The sequence below is a fragment of the Rhinatrema bivittatum genome, chromosome 12, assembly GCF_901001135.1.
Source record: "Rhinatrema bivittatum chromosome 12, aRhiBiv1.1, whole genome shotgun sequence".
Lineage (NCBI taxonomy): Eukaryota > Metazoa > Chordata > Amphibia > Gymnophiona > Rhinatrematidae > Rhinatrema > Rhinatrema bivittatum.
The window spans coordinates 56503789-56522286 of record NC_042626.1 but is presented as its reverse complement, the minus strand read 5'-3'; the positions used below and the strand labels follow the sequence as shown (position 1 = coordinate 56522286).

Here is an 18498-nt window from a genome sequence, read left to right as displayed (position 1 = left end):
AGTTGCTGGAAGTTTTCAAGGGTGATTGCTCATGTTAAATTTGGGAAACAAGTTTTCCATTGTCTTTTTGGGCAACTTCACCTTCTGGCTTGTTGGAGGGGAGGGAGTTTGCTTAGCTTGCTTAGAAGTTTATGGTTGTTGCTGTCATCTTGGCTTGGGTACAGGTCAGTACTGAGGGACAGCAGGTGGCACACTGGGTTATGTACAGTGTCAATGAAACTTTGTCTCCCTCTGCTGGCAGGGAGGCAAAACCTAGGAGCCTGGACTGATCTGTGGTACTACAGGAATGAAAACTAGCAGGTAAGAACCAATTTTACTTTTCTATGGCCGAGAAGGAAACAGCGGGAACTCTACCAAGCATCTCTCGAACCCCCTGGTACTTACCGGAGGCATGTAGCATTAACATTGCTGTCCTGTGGTTGCCCCCCCCCCCCCTTTTTTTTTTTTAAATTTATACTTTTTTTTTTCATTTTACAAGTAAGACATTCTTACTTAAAGAAAATATGAACACTTGTATCGTGTTTCCATCAAATGTAAACAGGAAAAAGGACATAAGGAAATCAAATCTCTGATACATGTTCCTCCCTAAAGCAATTTAAAAAGAGGGGCGAATATAAGGAAGAATTCTAATTAAATTCAAACATTACTCACTAATGTACAAAAGGAAATTGGCTTACCAGATAGACAACCTTTTATCACTTTATAATCCCACTCAGTATTAACTAGGAGATATAACGGTAATCATCCTAAAATTTACAAACGATTTAAGTTGTTCAGAGTAATAAAAAATAAAGCAATCCTGCTGATGCTTCACAATGCATTTGCAGGGGAACCTTAGCACAAATGAATAACCCATAGATATTGCTTGCGCCCTAAGTAACAAAAATTCCCTTCTTCTCTATTGTGTCACTCGAGAGAAATCTGGGTATATTCTTACCGGGGCACCATAAAAAGCTGTCGACATATTCTTAAAGAAATTTTCCATAGCAATACCCATATCTTGTTCTGAGGCAGACATTACTAGAAGAGTGGCTCGAGCACAAAGTTCCACTGTGGAATCCTCCAGGTATTGGGTAAGATGATCCAGCATCTCAGCTTGATTGTTTGCCTGCTGTCTATCCTTGTGACCGGAAGAAACAACAGCTTGATGATACAGGGCAACCTTGACTCCTCAAGCTTCACATTTTCTAAGAAACATTTTTTCAAGGTAATATCGTGGTTGGTTGCCCCGTCTAGGTGGGGCATACTATATATAATAAAGTTTGTTTATAGAACCAGGAGCAAGACAGCGCACCCCACACCCCACCCCACCTAGCCACCACAGCTCAGATGTGCAGAAAGGGGTTGGGGAGGGGTTTGGAGAGACCCCGCGGAAAAAGCAAGGGTTCCCTGGGTAATTAATGCTGCCTAGGGATGCCGTCAAGATCGGGGGTGGGGGAGCACATGGTGCCTCTGATCCCCAGAAATTCATCCCCAGGTGCTGGCCATTCATTAAGCAGCCTCAGTGGCTTCTTTCTTTCAGGATGCCTTTGTGAAAATTATCCGTCATGAAGGTATCAAGTCTCTGTGGAGCGGGCTCCCACCAACACTGTGAGTACCTAAAGCTTTCCAGGTATGGGGGATCTTAAATCCTAATCTGCAAGGGCAATGGGATTCACATGCCCCAGTACACTAGTACCAGGATCCATGCAACCTCGGCCATTAGTGCCAGGAATCAGACACACCCTCAGCCATTAGTGACAGGATCCACATACAACCTAGTATACTGGTGCCAGGATCCACGCACCCTCGGCCATTAGTGGCAGGATCCACACACAACCCAGTGCACTAGTGTCAGGATCCATGCACACTCAGGCATTAGTGGCAGGATCTGCACACACCCCAGCATACAAATGCCAGAATCCACACACCCCCAGCCATTAGTGGCAGGATCTGCACACACCCCAGTGCACTAGTGCCAGGATCAACCCACACCCCAGTGTACTAATGCCAGGATCCTCGCACCCTCAGCCATTAGTGGCAGGATTCATACACAACCCAGTGCACTAGTGCCAGGATCCACTCCCCCTCAGCTATTAGTGGCTGGATCCACATGCACCCTCAGCTATTAGTGGCAGGATCTCACACACACCCCAGTGCACTAGTGCCAGGATCCACACACACCCTAGTTCACTAGTGCCAGGATCCATGCACCCTCAGCTATTCACTAGTGCCAGGATCCACATGCACCCTCAGCTATTAGTGGCAGGATCTCACACACACCCCAGTGCACTAGTGCCAGGATCCACACACACCCTAGTTCACTAGTGCCAGGATCCATGCACCCTCAGCTATTCACTAGTGCCAGGATCCACATGCACCCTCAGCTATTAGTGGCAGGATCTCACACACACCCCAGTGCACTAGTGCCAGGATCCACACACACCCTAGTTCACTAGTGCCAGGATCCATGCACCCTCAGCTATTCACTAGTGCCAGGATCCACATGCACCCTCTGCTATTAATGGCAGGATCCACACGCACCCCAGTATACAAACGCCAAGATCCACACACCCTCATCCATTAGTGCCAGGATCCACCCACAGCCCAGTGCACTAGTGCCAGGATCCACACACCCTCAACCATTAGTAGCAGGATCCACACACAACCTGGTGCACTAGTGCCAGGATCCATGCACACTCAGCCATTAGTAGCAGGAGCCACACGCACCCTCAGCCATTAGTGGCAGGATCCACACGCACCCTCAGCCATTAGTGGCAGGATCCACACTCACCCTAGCTTATTAATGGCAGGATCCACACACCCCCAAGTGTACTAGTGCCAGGATCTGCATGTCTCTGGTCACAAGAGTTACGCTCTAGAGAAGAGTGTTTCAGTAACATTGTATCGCTTGATTAATGTGTGTATAAAAGCTATAAAAAGATATTAGCTTATTTGTTCAAAGCTCTGTCCTTCACCTATGGTGCCAGGCACACGCTGTCCTGTCCCTGAGCCTCCTCCCTCTGCGTGCTCCTCTCTCTACTCTGTCAGTCTGTGTCCCTCTGGTCTCTGTGTCCCCCCTCCTCTCCTGCTAACTCTGTCGACTTCCCCACACCTTCTAAAGAAGTAGATGCCTCCTTTCCCAAGAGGAGAAGGGGAAGGTATGAGAGGACCAGTGGGTGCCACTAGTGCAAGCTCCTGACATTTTTTCTCACCCACAGGGTGATGGCAGTGCCAGCCACTGTGATCTACTTCACCTGCTATGACCAGCTGCGGGATTTCCTGCGCTTCGGGATGGGTTACCAGGGCATGCACATCCCTTTGATTGCTGGGGCCATGTCTAGATGTGAGTGCATCTGTAGTCTTTGACACTTGTTGTCGTCTATACTTTGGATAATAGAGGAAGCTGTGCCCAGAGGACAGCACAAGCTCTGTAATTCTCACAACTTTGTGTTCCTTACTCAGAGAGCTTTTGGCCCCACCGATTGAGAGAGGTACTATACAAGAGACAGGAGACGATTCCTGTGAAACAGAACAGACCGTATCTCTTAATGTCTATCAGTATAGTACTGTGTTTGTCTTATAGCAGTGATAAGAAGTACCTTTGCTTCCTGTTGACACGCAGATCAGTCCAGACTCCTGGGTAATGCCTCCCTTCCAGCAGATGGAGACAGAGAAAGTTTTGCTGGCACTACCACATAACCTGGTGTGCCACCTGCAGTCCCTCAGCATTTTAAACAAATTTGTTTAAAAAAAAAAAAAAATTCCCAGATCAATCCAAACTCCTTGGTTTTGCCTCCCTGCCAGCAGATGGAGACAGAGAAAGTTTCACTGACACTATAGTATACATAACCCAGTGTGCCACCTGCAGTCCCTCATTCCTGCTCATACCCAGATCAGTCCAGACAAGTGGGTTTAGCATCCCTACCAGCAGATGGAGGCAGAGAACAAAAACTGAGGCACTGCTACATATCTGAGAGTGCCACCTGCAGTCCCTCAGTATTTCTCTGTCTCCAGCAGATGGTAGAGGTGCAAATCCTGTAGTCTGAAATTAAAAAAAAAAAATTAAAAGTTCCTGAACATACCCAGATCAGTCCAGAGAAGTGGGTTGTGTATCCCTACCAGCAGATGGAGTCAGAGAGCAAAACTTTGGGCACTGCCATATATACAAGAGTGCCACCTGCAGTCCCTCAGTATTTCTCTGACTCCAGCATTTGGTAGAGGTATACTGCTGCAGTCTTAGTTAATTTTTTCCTTTTTTTTTTTTTTATGTAGTTAGAAATTTTGTTTTTTCTTTTCTTCTCGTTTGCTTCCTGAGGTGTTAGGCACCTTCGTGGGCCATCCCTCAGTGGAAGCGGGCATCCGGGGGGTTGGAAACCCCTGACTGAGTTTCACCCGACCTGGCTCAGGGAGTAAAGGCTAGGGGCTCCTAGTCTTCTTACCCCTTAAGCTGCTCCCTCAATCCCTGCTTGGGCTGGCTCCATAAAGTTTAGTTTAAAAAAAAAAAAAAGAGAGAGAGAGATTTCTTCAGGCATCTTTCAGCTGAGGTAAGGAGTCGGTTTCAGGGGAGCCTGGTGTGCAGAGGCCGTTTGTGCAGTGTGCCGGGGTTGGAGCTTCAGTTTCTTCCGCTCCTGGGGCTCGTCGAACAGTCCAGATACTGTCAGACAACGCAACCACTGTAGCGTACATCAATCGCCAAGGGGGCATGAGTTGCCGGCACATCTCTCTGGAGACGGACAAATTGATGGCATGGGCAGAGGTTCACCTTTCCCGCCTAGTGGTTTCCCACATCGCAGGAGTAGACAACGTTCAAGCCAGCTTCCTGAGTCGTCAACACATAGATCCCGGGGAGTGGGAACTCTCCAAGGAAGCATTGAGACTACTGTTCCTCCGATGGGGGACTCCCCACCTGGACCTGATGGCCACCTCACCTCGCAGAAGAGAGAGCACGGCGCGGAGGGAATAGATGCCTTGGTCCTCCCCTGGCCCCGTCACATTCTCTACATGTTCCCGCCCTGGCCTCTGGTGGGCAAAGTGCTCCAGAGAATAGAGGCCCACCGAGGTCCGGTAATACTGGTGGCGCCGGAATGGCCACGTCGGCCGTGGTTTGCCGACTTGATCAATCTCGCAGTGGACGGGCCTCTTCGTCTGGGTCATCTGCCACGCTTACTGCGCCAGGGTCCAATATATTTCGCCCAGGCAGATCACTTCTGTCTTGCGGCCTGGCTTTTGAGAGGCACCGGCTGAGACAGCATGAATACCCGGAGGCCGTTATCTCGACCCTCCTTAAGGCTAGGAAGACGTCTACCTCCATCTCCTATGTCAGGGTTATGGAAGGTTTTTGAGAGCTGGTGGGCCTCCATACTTGGGGCACCGCGGACCGCCTCGGTGGCTCAGATTTTGTCTCTTCTTCAGCAGGGACTAGACAAGGGTTTGGCCTACAATTTGCTGAGGGTTCAGGTGTCTGCCCTCAGATCCCTACTTCATCAACGAGAGGGAACTCCTCTTTCCTCTCACCCGGATATCATCCGATTCCTCAGGGGAGTGAAGCACGTAAAACCTCAGGTACACGCCCTGTGTCCCTCCTGGAGTCTCAACCTAGTCCTCTGGATCTTAGGCAGGCCACCTTTTGAATCAATGTGCTTCATGACCTTCAAGGATCTCACTCTCAAGACTGTTTTCCTTGTAGCTATCTGTTCTGCCTGCAGGATTTCGGAGCTTCAAGCACTATCTTGCAGAGAGCCCTACCTCCGTTTCATTGACTAGGGAGTTTCCTTGCGTACAGTGCCTTCGTTCCTGCCCAAGGTGGTCTCCGCGTGCCACGTGAATCAGACGGTAGAGCTTCCGTCCTTCTCAGCTGACGATTCAGACATCTGCAAACTCGATGTCAAGCGCATCCTCATTCGATATCTGGAGGTCACTAATGAATTTCACTTGTCAGACCATCTTTTCGTTCTCTGGAGTGGTCCAAAGAAGGGGTCCAAGGCCACGAAAACCACAATAGCTTCCGTCAGCCAGCAAACAATCTCGGCGGCGTACATTGGGGCGGGACGGCAGCCTCCGGGTGTCAAGGCCCATTCTCTTCAATCTCAAGCAGCTTCATGGGCGGAGCAACAATCGGTCTCGTCCCAGGAAATATGTCGAGCAGCGATCTGGAAATCGTTACATACCTTTACTCGGCACTATCGTTTGAACATGCCGTCTTCTTTTGGCTCCTTTGGCACTCGGGTCATTCGAGCAGGACTACCGGGGCCCACCCTACATAGGGAAGCTTTGGTACATCCCACTGTCTGAACTGATCCTGGTACGTACAAGGAAAAGAAAATTATTCTTTACCTGCTAATTTTCGTTCCTGTAGTACCACGGATCAGTCCAGACACCCACCCTAAGGATATATGGGTTTGGGATTGTCTCGACAGAACGCATCTTAGATACTCAGCTTGAATAATTAAGAGAATCAGGACAGTTTGTGACATACTAATGGTTCAATTTGCAAGCTTTTCCTCACAAAAAAAAAAAAAATTTAAGTCATGTACAAAGTTACAGTTTGAAGTTTGGTTTTACTTGATCCATTCAACGGATTCGTTCATGCTTTGATATTCTTAATACTGAAGGGACGCAGAGGGCGCACCAGGTTATGAGAGGGCACCCTTCAAGTTTTTCTCTGTCTCCATCTGCTGGAAGGGAGGCACAACCCACTGTCTGGACTGATCCGTGGTACTACAGGAACGAAAATTAGCAGGTAAAGAATAATTTTATTTTCTACAACCCTGAAAGACCTTCAGGATAGGAAATTGGAAGTGCATCTCAAGAAAACTTTTGAGGTGTCTGCCTTTGGCATTCGAGCGGCTGTGTGTAGCAGTTTCATGTTGAGAGCAGGCTTGCGCTGGGTTCACCTTTGCAAGCAGACAGGTCCTTGTCTGATTCTGAGACGCAGCAGGTGGAGCGGCTGGAAGCTGTGGTGGCCTATTTTTGATCTCGTTAGGACCTCCTCCAGGACAAGGATGTCGGCGGTTTCGGCCTGGAGGCTCTGCTGGTTGAGGAATTGATCGGTCAACATCTCATCCAAGCCTCAGATGGGAGCCTTGGATTTCAACAGAAAATTGTTCTTTGGTCGGGACTTGGAGGACATGATTAGGCTTCTCGGGAAGAACAAGGTTCATAAATTGCCTGAAGATAAGCCGAAAGGGAAAGATCCGAGTGTGGATCCAATGGCACCTGCTTCAGAGGAAATAAGTGTTTTCAGTCTATCAGAGCATTAGGGAGTACCCAGAGACAGTCATCGGGATGGCAACCATCCTGGAACCAGTCCTCTTATGGGCGAAGGCCGGGAAGAGATGGCTCCTTCCAGGGTAGTGGTGGAGCCAAGTCTGCCCAGTGATGCAAGGCTGGTCCACTCCTCTGTGCCAGTCATAGGGGGTAAGTTGACTTTGTTTTACGAGGAATGGGCCAGGATCACATCAGACTGGTGGGTCTTAAGCGTGATAAAACAAGGTTACGCTTTAGAATTTGCTTGGCTGCTAAGAGATTTGTTCTTGGTCTCCCTGTGTACTTATGAGGAAAAGAAATTGGCAATATGGGAAACTGTCGTCTTCACGTGCTGGGAGCCATTGTTCCTGCCGCTTTCCATTTATTTCATAGTTCCGAAGAAGGAGGGCACGTTCTGCCTAATCCTTGATTTAAAAAAGGTGAACATGGCTCCAAAAGTTCCCCAGCTTGGCGACCGCCTTTGCGCACAAAGGGGAGTACCTGGTATCTCTGAATTTGACCAAAGCTTACTTGTACATAGGAATCCGGCCCGATCATCAAAGATATCTGAGATTCATGGTTCTGGGGGAACATTTTCAGTTTTGCGCCCTGCCCTTTGGTGTGGCAATGGTGCCCAGGACCTTCACCAAGGTGATGGTCATGATGGCTGCAGTCCTCCAGAGGGACAGAGTCTTGGTTCACCCCTATCTGGACGACTGGCTTATTCAAGCAAAGTCAGAAGTTCTTTGCCTGGAAGCAGTGGACTTGGTCCTCTGATGTCTGTGGTCATTAGGATGAATAGTCAATATGTCCAAGAGTCATCTTTTCCCTTTCCAGATTTTGGAGTTCCTGGAGGCGCATTTTGATACCAAGGTGGGGAAGGTTTTCCTCACCGAAGTGCGGATTTCCAAATTGCAAGCTCAAATTCACAGATGATTGAGGAAGCAGGTACCCAAGGTCTGGGCGTACTTGCAAGTTCTCAGGTCTATCGCTTCTACTTTGGAGCTGGTTCCATGGGTGTTTGCTCATATGAGACCTCTACAGTCTGCTTTACTATACCGCTGGGACCCGTTGTCAGAGCAGTTTCAGCTGCCATTTCCACTTACGGAGTTTGCCAGGTCCAGTTTCTCATGGTGGCTCCTCCTGGATGAGGTGTGGACCTAGATATCCCGGTCTGGATGATCGTCATCACCGATCATCTCTCAGGTTGTGGAGTGGTGTGTCAGGACCAATCTGTACAGGGCCAGTGGTCGAAGGAGGGAAGCCTTATAGTCCATCATTTGCTTAGAGACGAGAGCCGTACATTTGGCTGTACAGGCTTTTCTGCCCTTGGTGAGGGGGAAGCCGGTGAGAGTCTTGTCGGACAATGCGACGACGGTGGCTAACATCAACCAACAGGCACCAAGAGTCAGGCAGTAGCTCAGGAAGCATGGGATATAATCAGCTGGGCAGAACAACATCTAGCACTGCTAGTAGCCTCGCACATAGCGGGCATGGACAACGTGCAAGCAGATTTTCTGAGCCGACAACAGCTGGACTCCAGAGAGTGGGAGCTGTCGGAGGAAGCAATGTGCCTCATCAGTTGCAGATGGGGCACGCCGTGCGTGGATCCAATGGCAACTTTCCGCAATGCCAAGGCCCCGCAGTTTTTCGGTTGAAGAAGGGAACAAGGAGCAGAGGGGGTAGATGCCTTAGTTCTATCTTGGCCAACAGATATCCTTCTGTATGTGTTTCCGCCTTGGCCGCTGGTAGGCAAGGTCTTGCAATGCATAGAGGTCCATCCAAGCATCGTGATCCTCGTTGTGGCAGAGTGGCCGAGGCATCCGTGGTTTGCAGACTTAATCAACCTAGCTGTGGATGGTCCGTTGGGGCTAGCTCTTCTGTCAAATCTCCTGCATCAAGGTCCCATATTTTCAGATCAGGCAGCTCGCTTTTGTCTAGTGGCTTGGCTTTTGAGAGGGAACGATTGAGAAATAAGGGTTATTCGGGGTCATCGCTAAGTCTAGGAAGACTTCCACCTCCTTAGCATATGTAAGGATATGCAGAGTTCTTGAGGCCTGGTGCACGGAGCAAGGGGTGAGTCCTATGCGAGCCTCAGTGGCACATATTCTGGCTTTCCTGCAGAAGGGTTCAGTAAAGAGTTTATCCTTTAATTCCCTCAGAGTTCAGGTGGCGGCTTTAGTCTGTCTTCAAGGTAAGGTTAGAGGGGCGTCTTTAGCTACACCGGATTTGGTGTGTTTTCTCCAGGGAGCAAAGCATTTGCTTCCTCTGATTCGGAAGCCTTGTCGTTCCTGGAGCCTTAACGTAGTCCTTAAGAGCTTGTGTGCGGCCCTGTTCAAACCTCTGAGACGAGCTACTGTGAAAGATCTCACTTTGAAGGTGGTTTTCTTGGTGGCAATTTGTTCAGCTTGCCGGATCTCAGAGCTTCGGCCTTGTCTTGTTGAGAGCCTTTTTTGAGATTTTCGGATTTAGGAGTCTTCTTGAGGACGGTTCCTTCCTTTCTGCCAAAGGTGATGTCGTCATTTCACTTAAATCAGTCAGTGGAGCTCCGGTCCTTTCGACGTTTGGATCCTATGGTGCCTCAGGCAAAGGGGTTGCAACATTTGGATGTGACGTGTGCATTGCTGAAGAACCTGAAGGTCACGAACAGCTTTTGCTTGTCAGATCATCTTTTTGTGCTGTGGAGTGGTGCAAAAAAGGGGCATAAGGATTCAAGAGCCACAATTACACAGTGGTTGATAGAGGTTCTGTGTACATCTGTCAGGGTCACCCTGTCCCAGGAGGACTAAGGGCTCATTCTACCCGTTGTCAGGTGGCCTCCTGGGCCAAGTGACAGCAAGCTTCTCCGCAAGAGATCTGTAGGGCGGCTACTTGGAAATCATTGCACACTTTTGCCGGGCACTACCAATTGGGTGTCCAGGCCCCAGAGCCCATGGGCTTTGGTGAAAGTGTACTTCGAGCAGGACTCTCGCAGTCCCACCCCATTTAGGGAAGCTTTGGTACATCCCAGGAGTCTGGACTGATCTGGGTACGTACAGAGAAAGGAAAATTGATTTGTACCTGCTAATTTTCATTCCTGTAGTGCCACAGATCAGTTCAGAATCCCACCCATTGGAGGAAAGGAAGATTTGGAGAGTCTGCTTGATCTGTTTTTGTGATTACTCTGAAGAATGGCACAAGTTGTTTTTTTCTTAGTCCTACACAGGGTTTTGTGTGGGTGCAGTTATCTGTTCTAGGTTTCCACTTCCCACTGCTCGTTTAGGGAATATTAGTTACTTATGGTGTTTGTATTTGTTTGAATTTTGGCTTGGGTACAGGTCAATACTGAGGGACTGCAGGTGGCACCTCGTGTTGTCAGTAAAACTTTCTCTGTCTCCATCTGCTGGAGGGGAGGCAAAACACAGGAGTCTGGACTGATCTGTGGTGGTACAGGAATGAAAATTAGCAGGTAAGAACCAATTTTCCTCTCTCTCATCCACCCCCTATACAGCATATCATGTAATTAATCTATCTCAGAAGGCCACTTGACGATAATTAAATCCGACAAAGGTTCTTGAAAGGGTGTTTCACATTTTAGCAGCCTCAGACTTGGGGTAGGGAGGGTGCCTGGGACATGAGCTCTCATCCCCGCTCTGCTACTGACGGTGACCCCCAGGGCAGGCTGTTTGAGGCCCTGAGTTCTAGTCCCAACTCTAGCACTGATGCAGTATGAGTCTTTGGGTTACTCATCTCTCAGTTTACTACCCTGTAACTGGGTCAATGAATGGAGGGGTTTAATGGTATTTGTTCCTTCTCTGTGAGGAGGAGGAAGGTATCACGCAGTCAGAAGCATGTTAGGAGAAGGGGGGGGGGGGGAGTAGTCCGTGCTTATTTGTAAGGTATCCTGAGGGGAAAGTACTTTGGCCCTGTTTGAATACAAGATGTCCAGTCATTCCATGTTGCTGTCTTTGCTCAGAAATCAGGTTCCTTCACTCACATAACTCACTGTCCCTACCCAGAAATCTGCTGTGTAAACCATTAAATACCCCCCCCCCCCTTCCCCCAGCAAAGCAGGGCCCTATCTCTTGTGGTGCAGAATGTGAGAAGCCGATGATACAAGGTCCCCTCTTTCTCTCTTCCCCCCCCCCCCCTTCCCCCGCAGTGGGTGCCGTGACGGTGATCAGCCCCCTGGAGCTCATCCGTACTAAAATGCAATCCCGCCAGCTGACGTACGGGGAGCTGCGCATCTGCATCCAGTCCTCCGTGGCCCAGGATGGTTGGCGGTCCCTTTGGAGGGGTTGGGGGCCCACAGTGTTGCGGGACGTGCCTTTCTCAGGTATGGCAGGGTGCTGTGTGGAGCGGGTGCCAGGAAGGGGAGCAGGTGGCACTCTGCTCTCGGGTTTTGCGTGGTGTGGCAGGCCATAGGCAGTGCTTAGGTTGGAGACCCCAGAGGCAGTCAGATATTCTAGAATATCCATAATGAATATGCATGAGATCAACTAACATATACTGGCTTTCCAATGTATGTAAATTTCTCATTCATATTCATTGCAGAAATCCAGAAAACGTGACAAGCTATGGGGTCCCCAGGGCAGGTTTGGGAAGTCTTGGCTTAGGCTTCAAGCTTACTACAGGAGGGGTTTAGGCCTTGAACTTAGTGTGGTGTTGATAGGGCAGGGAGTGAGTGATGCTTAGGCCTCAGGCTTGGTGTGGGTTTGGGAATGGGTACAGCTGGTGCTTAAACCTTGGACTTGGTATGCAGTTAGCAGGCAGTGACATAGGCACTGCTTAGGCCTCAGGCTTGATGTGGGTTTAGTGGGCAGGGGCACTAGTGGTGCTTAGGCCTCAAGCTTAGTATGGTATTAATGAGGAGGGGTGTAGATAGTGCTTATGCTTCAGGCATGGTGTGTAGCTATCAGGGAGGGACATAGGCAGTGCTTAGGCCTCAGGCTTGATGTGGGTCTAATGGAGAGAGGCATAGAAGGTGCTTAGGACTTAGTCTTGGAGGGGCACAGGTAGTGCTTAAGCTTCAGGGAGGGACATACAATGGTGCTTGGGCCTCAGGCTTGCTATGGGATTAGCTGCAGATCCTTTGGTGTCTGGGGGTAGGATCCCTTCTTCCTTTAGGGCACACCCCTGACAATATGTGGAAATGAGAACCCGTATCTTGTGTGTGCATTTGGCTGTACAGAACATATAACTCTGTCCCTCCTTTTCTTTCTGTCCGATGGTTTCATCGGGTTTCTGTCTCCCCTCGTTAGCTCTCTACTGGTTTAACTATGAACTGGTGAAGCAGCATCTCTCTGAGGCCTCCTCTGCTGAAGAAGCCACATTCTCGATCAGCTTCATCTCAGGGGCCATTTCAGGAATGGTAAGTACTGCCCCCCCCTGTTGCCAGCCATTATGCCTCCCATGTTACATGTGTGTTCGGGATGGGTATGCTGGTGGTTTGATGGCTCAGGTGCAGGTGTGTGCTGTGAACGTAGCCTGGTGGGACGCGTGCGTGGCGCTTCATTCACGCCCGAGTATTTGTGCTTTTCTCAGATTGCCGCCGTCCTCACGCTGCCCTTTGATGTGGTGAAGACTCAGCGGCAGATAGAGCTGGGCGAAACAGAGACGATGAGAGGTGAGAGATGGCCACTATCCCCCCCCCCCCCCCTTGAGTCGGTGCACATTCTTTCAGGCCCTCCACTCGGCCGCAAGCTCCTCACTGTGGGTTTTCCTCCTACCGTTGCTCTCTGAGGATCTGCGTTTTGGTTGATTTGTAGTGCTCAGGCTGTCTTGGGTGAAGCTACAGAGAGGGGACGCACCTCGAAGGGACTTGGAGTAGATGAGCCATGGGCTGCAAGGAGTTATTTTACTGTTCAGTGTGCAGTGGCTGGTTTTGTTATTGTTGACAGGCATGGTGGATGAATCCCTATTGCCCCCACAAGTTTGCTCTGGCCTGGTGCAGCCCCAGAGTATGCAGTGCACCAGGCATCTTATCCCCCTTTCCACACTGCCCGGAACAAGATAACCCCTGCTAGCACCTCCTGCTGATGCCCGCTTTCCTCCCCCCTCACCTCCCCCGGCCTCTTTTCTTAACAGGTCGTAGCCGTAAGAGACGCTCCTCCACATGGAGACTGATGCGCCGGATCAAGGCCGAGTCGGGCACCCGCGGGCTCTTCGCAGGTAAAGGCCACTGGGTAAATAGGTCACCCCCCCCCTTCCTCCACCTTGAATCGCTGGCACCTTTCCCTGGGCTGCATTGGACATCCTTTAATTGTTTTCTCAAAATCACAGTCATTCCCACTACCTCCTGCTCTCGCTGGTGCCCCTTCCCAAGGCACATGGTCAAGAGAAGAAAAACAGAGAGAACGGACCAGAAGTATTAAGGGAGCACTGCATTCATGCTTTGAAGTGTGATTAAGAAAGCCAGCGAAGTCGCGGGGCACAGAGGGTTTCTTTATTGGGCTAGTAGCGAATGCCTGGAGGCGGAAGCTCTCAGGACTTCTGATCTTCTTCCCTCTGCCAGTGTCTTTGCCATCTTAGCAGCCCTGTCTTGGAGAATTTGTTGCCCTACCGATCCTGGGACTTTGGGGCAGCAGGGGGTTGCATTCAGTAGGAGTGAATGCCTGCTGCAGGCGCACTGTCAGTACCACGCTAAAGCCAGCAGAGGGCGCCAGCAGTTCCCTGCTCAGAGCAGGAATGGAGACTTCCCTCAAGCCAAGCTTGGGATGACGTTCATTTTGGGAACCTGGGAGCGTCTTGGGCTGTAGCTGTTTTTCTCTTCCCTGGCCTGCTGGCACAGATCTGATCAGTTTTCTGCCTCTTTCCTTACCCCCTCCCCCACCAGGATTTCTGCCTCGTGTCATCAAGGTGGCTCCCGCCTGTGCCATAATGATCAGCACCTATGAATTCGGCAAGAGTTTCTTCCAGAGCATGAACCGGGAGAAGAAAAAGAATCCCCAGAGCATGTAAGCGCGGAGAAAGGAGGACCAGAGAACTGCCTCCCCTGCAGTCCAAGCCGAGGGGAGAAAAAAAAAAAAAATCAACACAAGCCCTCATACACCCCCCCCCCCCCCCCTGACCTGCAACACACACCCACGCTATGCATCACACCGTCCAGCCAGCTGCAGCCAACCCAGACTAAACCAGGGCTGCTGTAAACCTGGCTGCTTCTGCAAATCCTGGTCCCCTGTTCTGCGGCTATCCTGTGCTTTTTAAATTGTTATTTTTAGGGGGGGGGGGGGAGGAGGAAGAGTTTTTTTTTTTTGTGGCAGGGCCTGCATCAGATCAATGCAGTGTCTTTCGCTTGAGTGGAGTTAAGGCCTCTTGACTCCCCATCCCCCCCACGTCTGGTCCTCGGCCTTGCCCTCAGTACGGCACGATGGAATTGGATGCAGGCAGACACGCCAATGCTGCTCGGTCTACAGATGCTGGCGTGCCTTTTCTGCATCACTGCTTCGGCTTCTCACGGGTAGGTGGACGGGGAGGCGGCAGGGTGCACCAGTTCAGCCATGGGCATTTCTCCTGCAGCGATTTGCACCAGGCTCACCGCACTGCCTGTAGCCGTGGGACCGTTTTGGATGCTCTGGGACTGGCTCAAGCCGCCACAGGCAAGCACTTGCCCCCCGAACGCAGGGGGGCTGCTGCGCAGCTGCAAAGGAATAAGGCCAGCCCGCTGCGAGGAGGTACAGTGATAGGAGGCGACCAGATTGTTTGGACTGCTTGTCCTGGAGGACCCGAGAGGCACATTTGGTTGATTGGCAGAGAGACCAAATGAATCTGATGCCAGTGGCTGGGAGTACAGTGGGGCCAGTCCATAGCTCCAGAGGACATGGGGTCATGCTGGAGGCAGGACCCAGAGCACAGAGGCCCTGCAGGGCTTTTCCAAGCTGTCCTGGGAACTCCACAGCTAATTTATCATAGATCATTGTGGGTATCCTGAAAACCTGCCTGGCTGTGAGGTCCCCAAGAAAGGTTTGGGAAGCCCTGGATTTAAGAGTGCTCCAACCTAGACCCTTTTCTATCACGCTCTGTTTCCATCCCCAGATGAAATTGTTATAGTAACAATTGTGGATTTATACCCAAGCCCTTAGCTCTGGGTTGGAGGATTTCGCTGCTATTTTTGGGACCTGAGCCATAGGAGAGCAGGAACAATTTATAGTTAGCTGAACTCAGTGTTAGGGCAATAAAGTAACCAGCCAGAGAGATGCTAGTGTCAGTGTGGGGATTTGGCCTTGCTTGTCTCAGGATCACTGGGGCTCTGACCAGCCCCTCCCCCCACCACTTACTCTCAATCCAGCAGCAATGCTTGCTTTTGTTTGGCATTCACTATGAAATGTCCCCTCTCTTGGGTCCCAGGAATGGGGAGGGAGAGGTCAAGCAGAAGGGTGGGGGAGAGAGAGAGTGCATATACTGTTAGTCTCTTCTACAAGTTAAATGTTGATTTTACTGTGAATAGTTGGTGCTGACCTCCTCTTCTAGCCTACACATGGAGGGAGGGATAGGACGCTGTATCAGGTGAATCCCTATAGACAGAGAGAGCACTAGCTGCAGCAGGAACCTATTCTGCTAGCCGTCGGACCTTACCTGGCACATCCAGAGAAGTACACACAGCACCACGCTGGCAACGATGAGGGTGGTGCTCTTTGTGTTTAAATCTTGTTAACATGTCTGAATTATTCCAAGCCTGGCTGGACTTCACAGCCCTGCCACCTCCTGGCTGCTTGTGGTACTGCCAGGTTCATTTCTCCCCTCTGGCTTTCCCCTGGAAGAACGAGTTCCAGATCTTGCTGTTAACCAAGGGCTCAGGCTGGATTTGGGTGAGGGCGGAGGCTTCATCTTTAGCACTCTGCATGAAACAGAAAGTGTCTGTGAAGCATGTATTAATGGTCTCTGCCTTTGGGTTTGATCAGCGACCCTTTTGAGCCAGGGTTGTAAAAACTTGTACATGTGAGAGAATGAAAATGTTGGTATCACCCTGGCCTCCAGTGTTTTCCTTTCTCCCAGTTTTCGAGGCACAAGGCTGTCTGCATTAGTTGTCACCCTCATGCTCTGAGATGCCTGTGGGGGGGGGGGGGGGGGGGGGGGCGGGTAGGTAAAATAGACCCGGTGCACCTGCTTTCCTGCCTGCCCAAGGGCTTGTTCCCTGTAAGTACCCAGTTCAGTCCAGACTCCTCGGTTTTGCCTCCTTGCCAGCAGATGGAGACAGAGAAAGTTTCACTGACACTATACATAACTCAGTGTGCCACCTGTAGTCCCTCAGTATTTCTCTGTCTTCAACAGATGGTATAAAACCTGCAGTCTGGAGAGAAAGAAAACAAATAGAAAATTAAAAGACCAAATTTCTGGATCTTCCCAGGTGGTTGGGAAGTCCTGTGGGGCCATCGCCCCCCCCCCCCCACCCCATGGTTTGAGGCGAACGAGCAAGGGGGTTGGTGACCTTTTTGAGAGCTCTGACTGGAGGTCCATGGTGTGGAGATCTGGTGGTCCAGACCTCTCATCCACCACAAGACAGAGGTAGAACCTGCTGGTAGTTCTGCACTGTAAGCCCAATGGAGCAGAGAAATATCCCTTTTATATGGTTTGTCCTGGGCTGGGTTGCTAAAGTTTTGCGAAAGGAGATGGATATAGCCAGTGGTCTGTCTCTTTTCTGATCTGTCAGGCGGCCTGCGCTCCTGTAACCGGAACCTCTGCATCAAAGGAAAGTATTGGTTTCTCTATATTTATTCTCAGAGTAAAAAAAAAAGTAACTGGTTAGAGGAATCTGTACAGCAGCGGGGTTCCAAGGAAAGAGCTACCTTAGCAGCATGGGGGGTTTTCAGCAGTTTGCCTGCGGAGGAGAGAGGGAGTTGGCACTGAGGGACTATTCCCCTGCTTGCTGTTGAGGTGCTGGGGGGCTGCGGGTGCAGGGAGGAACAGCGTGCATGTGCGGCAAAAGCTGCATGGCATTCAGGGATCTGCACCAGTAAAACGAGCCTTGCGAATGACTGGGTCTAGCACTGAGGTTTTCCCCATCAGCGCGGAGAAGGTGGCCATTTTTTATTCCCTTACAGCCTCGGATGAAGGAAGGAACAGCATGCACGTGCGGCAAAAGCATGGCATTCAGGGATCTGATGCACCAGTAGAACAAGCCTTGTGAGTGACTGGGTCTAGTGCTGAGGTTTTCCCCATCAGTGCGGAAAAGGTGGCCATTTTTTATTCCCTTGCAGCGTCGGCAGGAGAGGCAAGGGAATCCCCCTCCTCAACTATCGCTGGCAGTTCCCTGTCTCACGGAGCTGCAGAGAGGCACTTACACCAAGCAAGAGCCTCTGATTTTGGGAGAGATCTTCTACTGGTTTTAATTTGCTTATGCACAAAGTTGTTTAGTGAAACAAGTAGCAAGGCAATGCTGGCTCTCTGCTCCAGTCTCCATCGATTCTCTTTCGGTCAAGAAGCCTGAGCTGTTGAGATGCTCTTTAGGCCTTTGATGTTTTTCAGTACCAGATGTTGAATGGATCCGTGCTTAAACATACTGAAGGTGCAGGCTTTGATTAGCTGCATGGTAGGCTGCAGCAGCGGTTCTTTTCCCACATGCATAGTCTTATGCAAGCATTCTCACCACGTGGCAATTGCATACGCAGGGACTTTTGCATGTAAGGCCAGGGCCTGGATTTGAGCACATATGTTTACGACCTAGACCTATTTGTGCAGGTACGACAGCGACCTAGTCTTGAACACGTATTTGCTTGCGTCTTTGGAGGTGTGTGTACACCCAGGTGGCATTGGTGTGCGTGCAGGAGGCCACCTAGAGCCGAAGTTCAGGAGAGCTAGGATACAGATTCCTTGGAAGATGGGGAAATTCCCCCTGGTTTAGAACTGTATTGGACCATGTTAAGGTTTTTCCATAGAGATGAATTGCCAGCCTTGGTTTCTCGGTCCCTGAAGATGCTGGGAATTCCTGGGGTGAACTCTATGATGGAACAAAAGAAGAATCCCATTCTTATTTTCCTACGAAACGCCTCTTGCTACTTTCCAGTACTGGAAGCCATCCAGGAGTTGATTGGCCTGGAATGAGATGCCCCAGAAGCAAGTTTTAAAGGTAGACTAGCATTAGAAGCACTGTACCCACTGGATCCGGCAGCGAGAGAGCATTTGCATTTCCCTAAAGTGGATGCACTGGTCTGTTCTGTCTCTAAGCAGACAACTATTGTCCATCCTTTTTATCAGAATCCCCCTGCCCCCCCCCCCCCTTTTTTGGATAACCCCAACCATGTATCCCACTTAGTTAATTATTACTTGTATTAGCTACCCTATTATTTGTATTTA

At 50.3% G+C, this 18498-nt stretch overlaps 1 protein-coding gene across 6 annotated transcripts in view; it reads left to right on the top strand.

Annotated features, from left to right (window-relative positions):
- Positions 1-16169, top strand: part of SLC25A39 (solute carrier family 25 member 39) — a 34799-nt gene extending 18630 nt beyond the window's left edge. For 4 of the 6 annotated variants that reach the window (XM_029572893.1, XM_029572895.1, XM_029572894.1 and 1 more), the window contains 7 exons: positions 1523-1590; positions 3201-3325; positions 11369-11542; positions 12468-12577; positions 12751-12832; positions 13294-13377; positions 14042-16169. In XM_029572893.1, the coding sequence (XP_029428753.1) occupies positions 1523-1590; positions 3201-3325; positions 11369-11542; positions 12468-12577; positions 12751-12832; positions 13294-13377; positions 14042-14166 (768 nt within the window). In that variant the 3' untranslated portion in view covers positions 14167-16169. The remainder of the gene's footprint in view (positions 1-1522; positions 1591-3200; positions 3326-11368; positions 11543-12467; positions 12578-12750; positions 12833-13293; positions 13378-14041) is intronic. The other 2 variants (XM_029572897.1, XM_029572896.1) reach the window with 1 other exon arrangement.
- The last annotated feature ends 2329 nt before the right edge of the window (positions 16170-18498 follow it).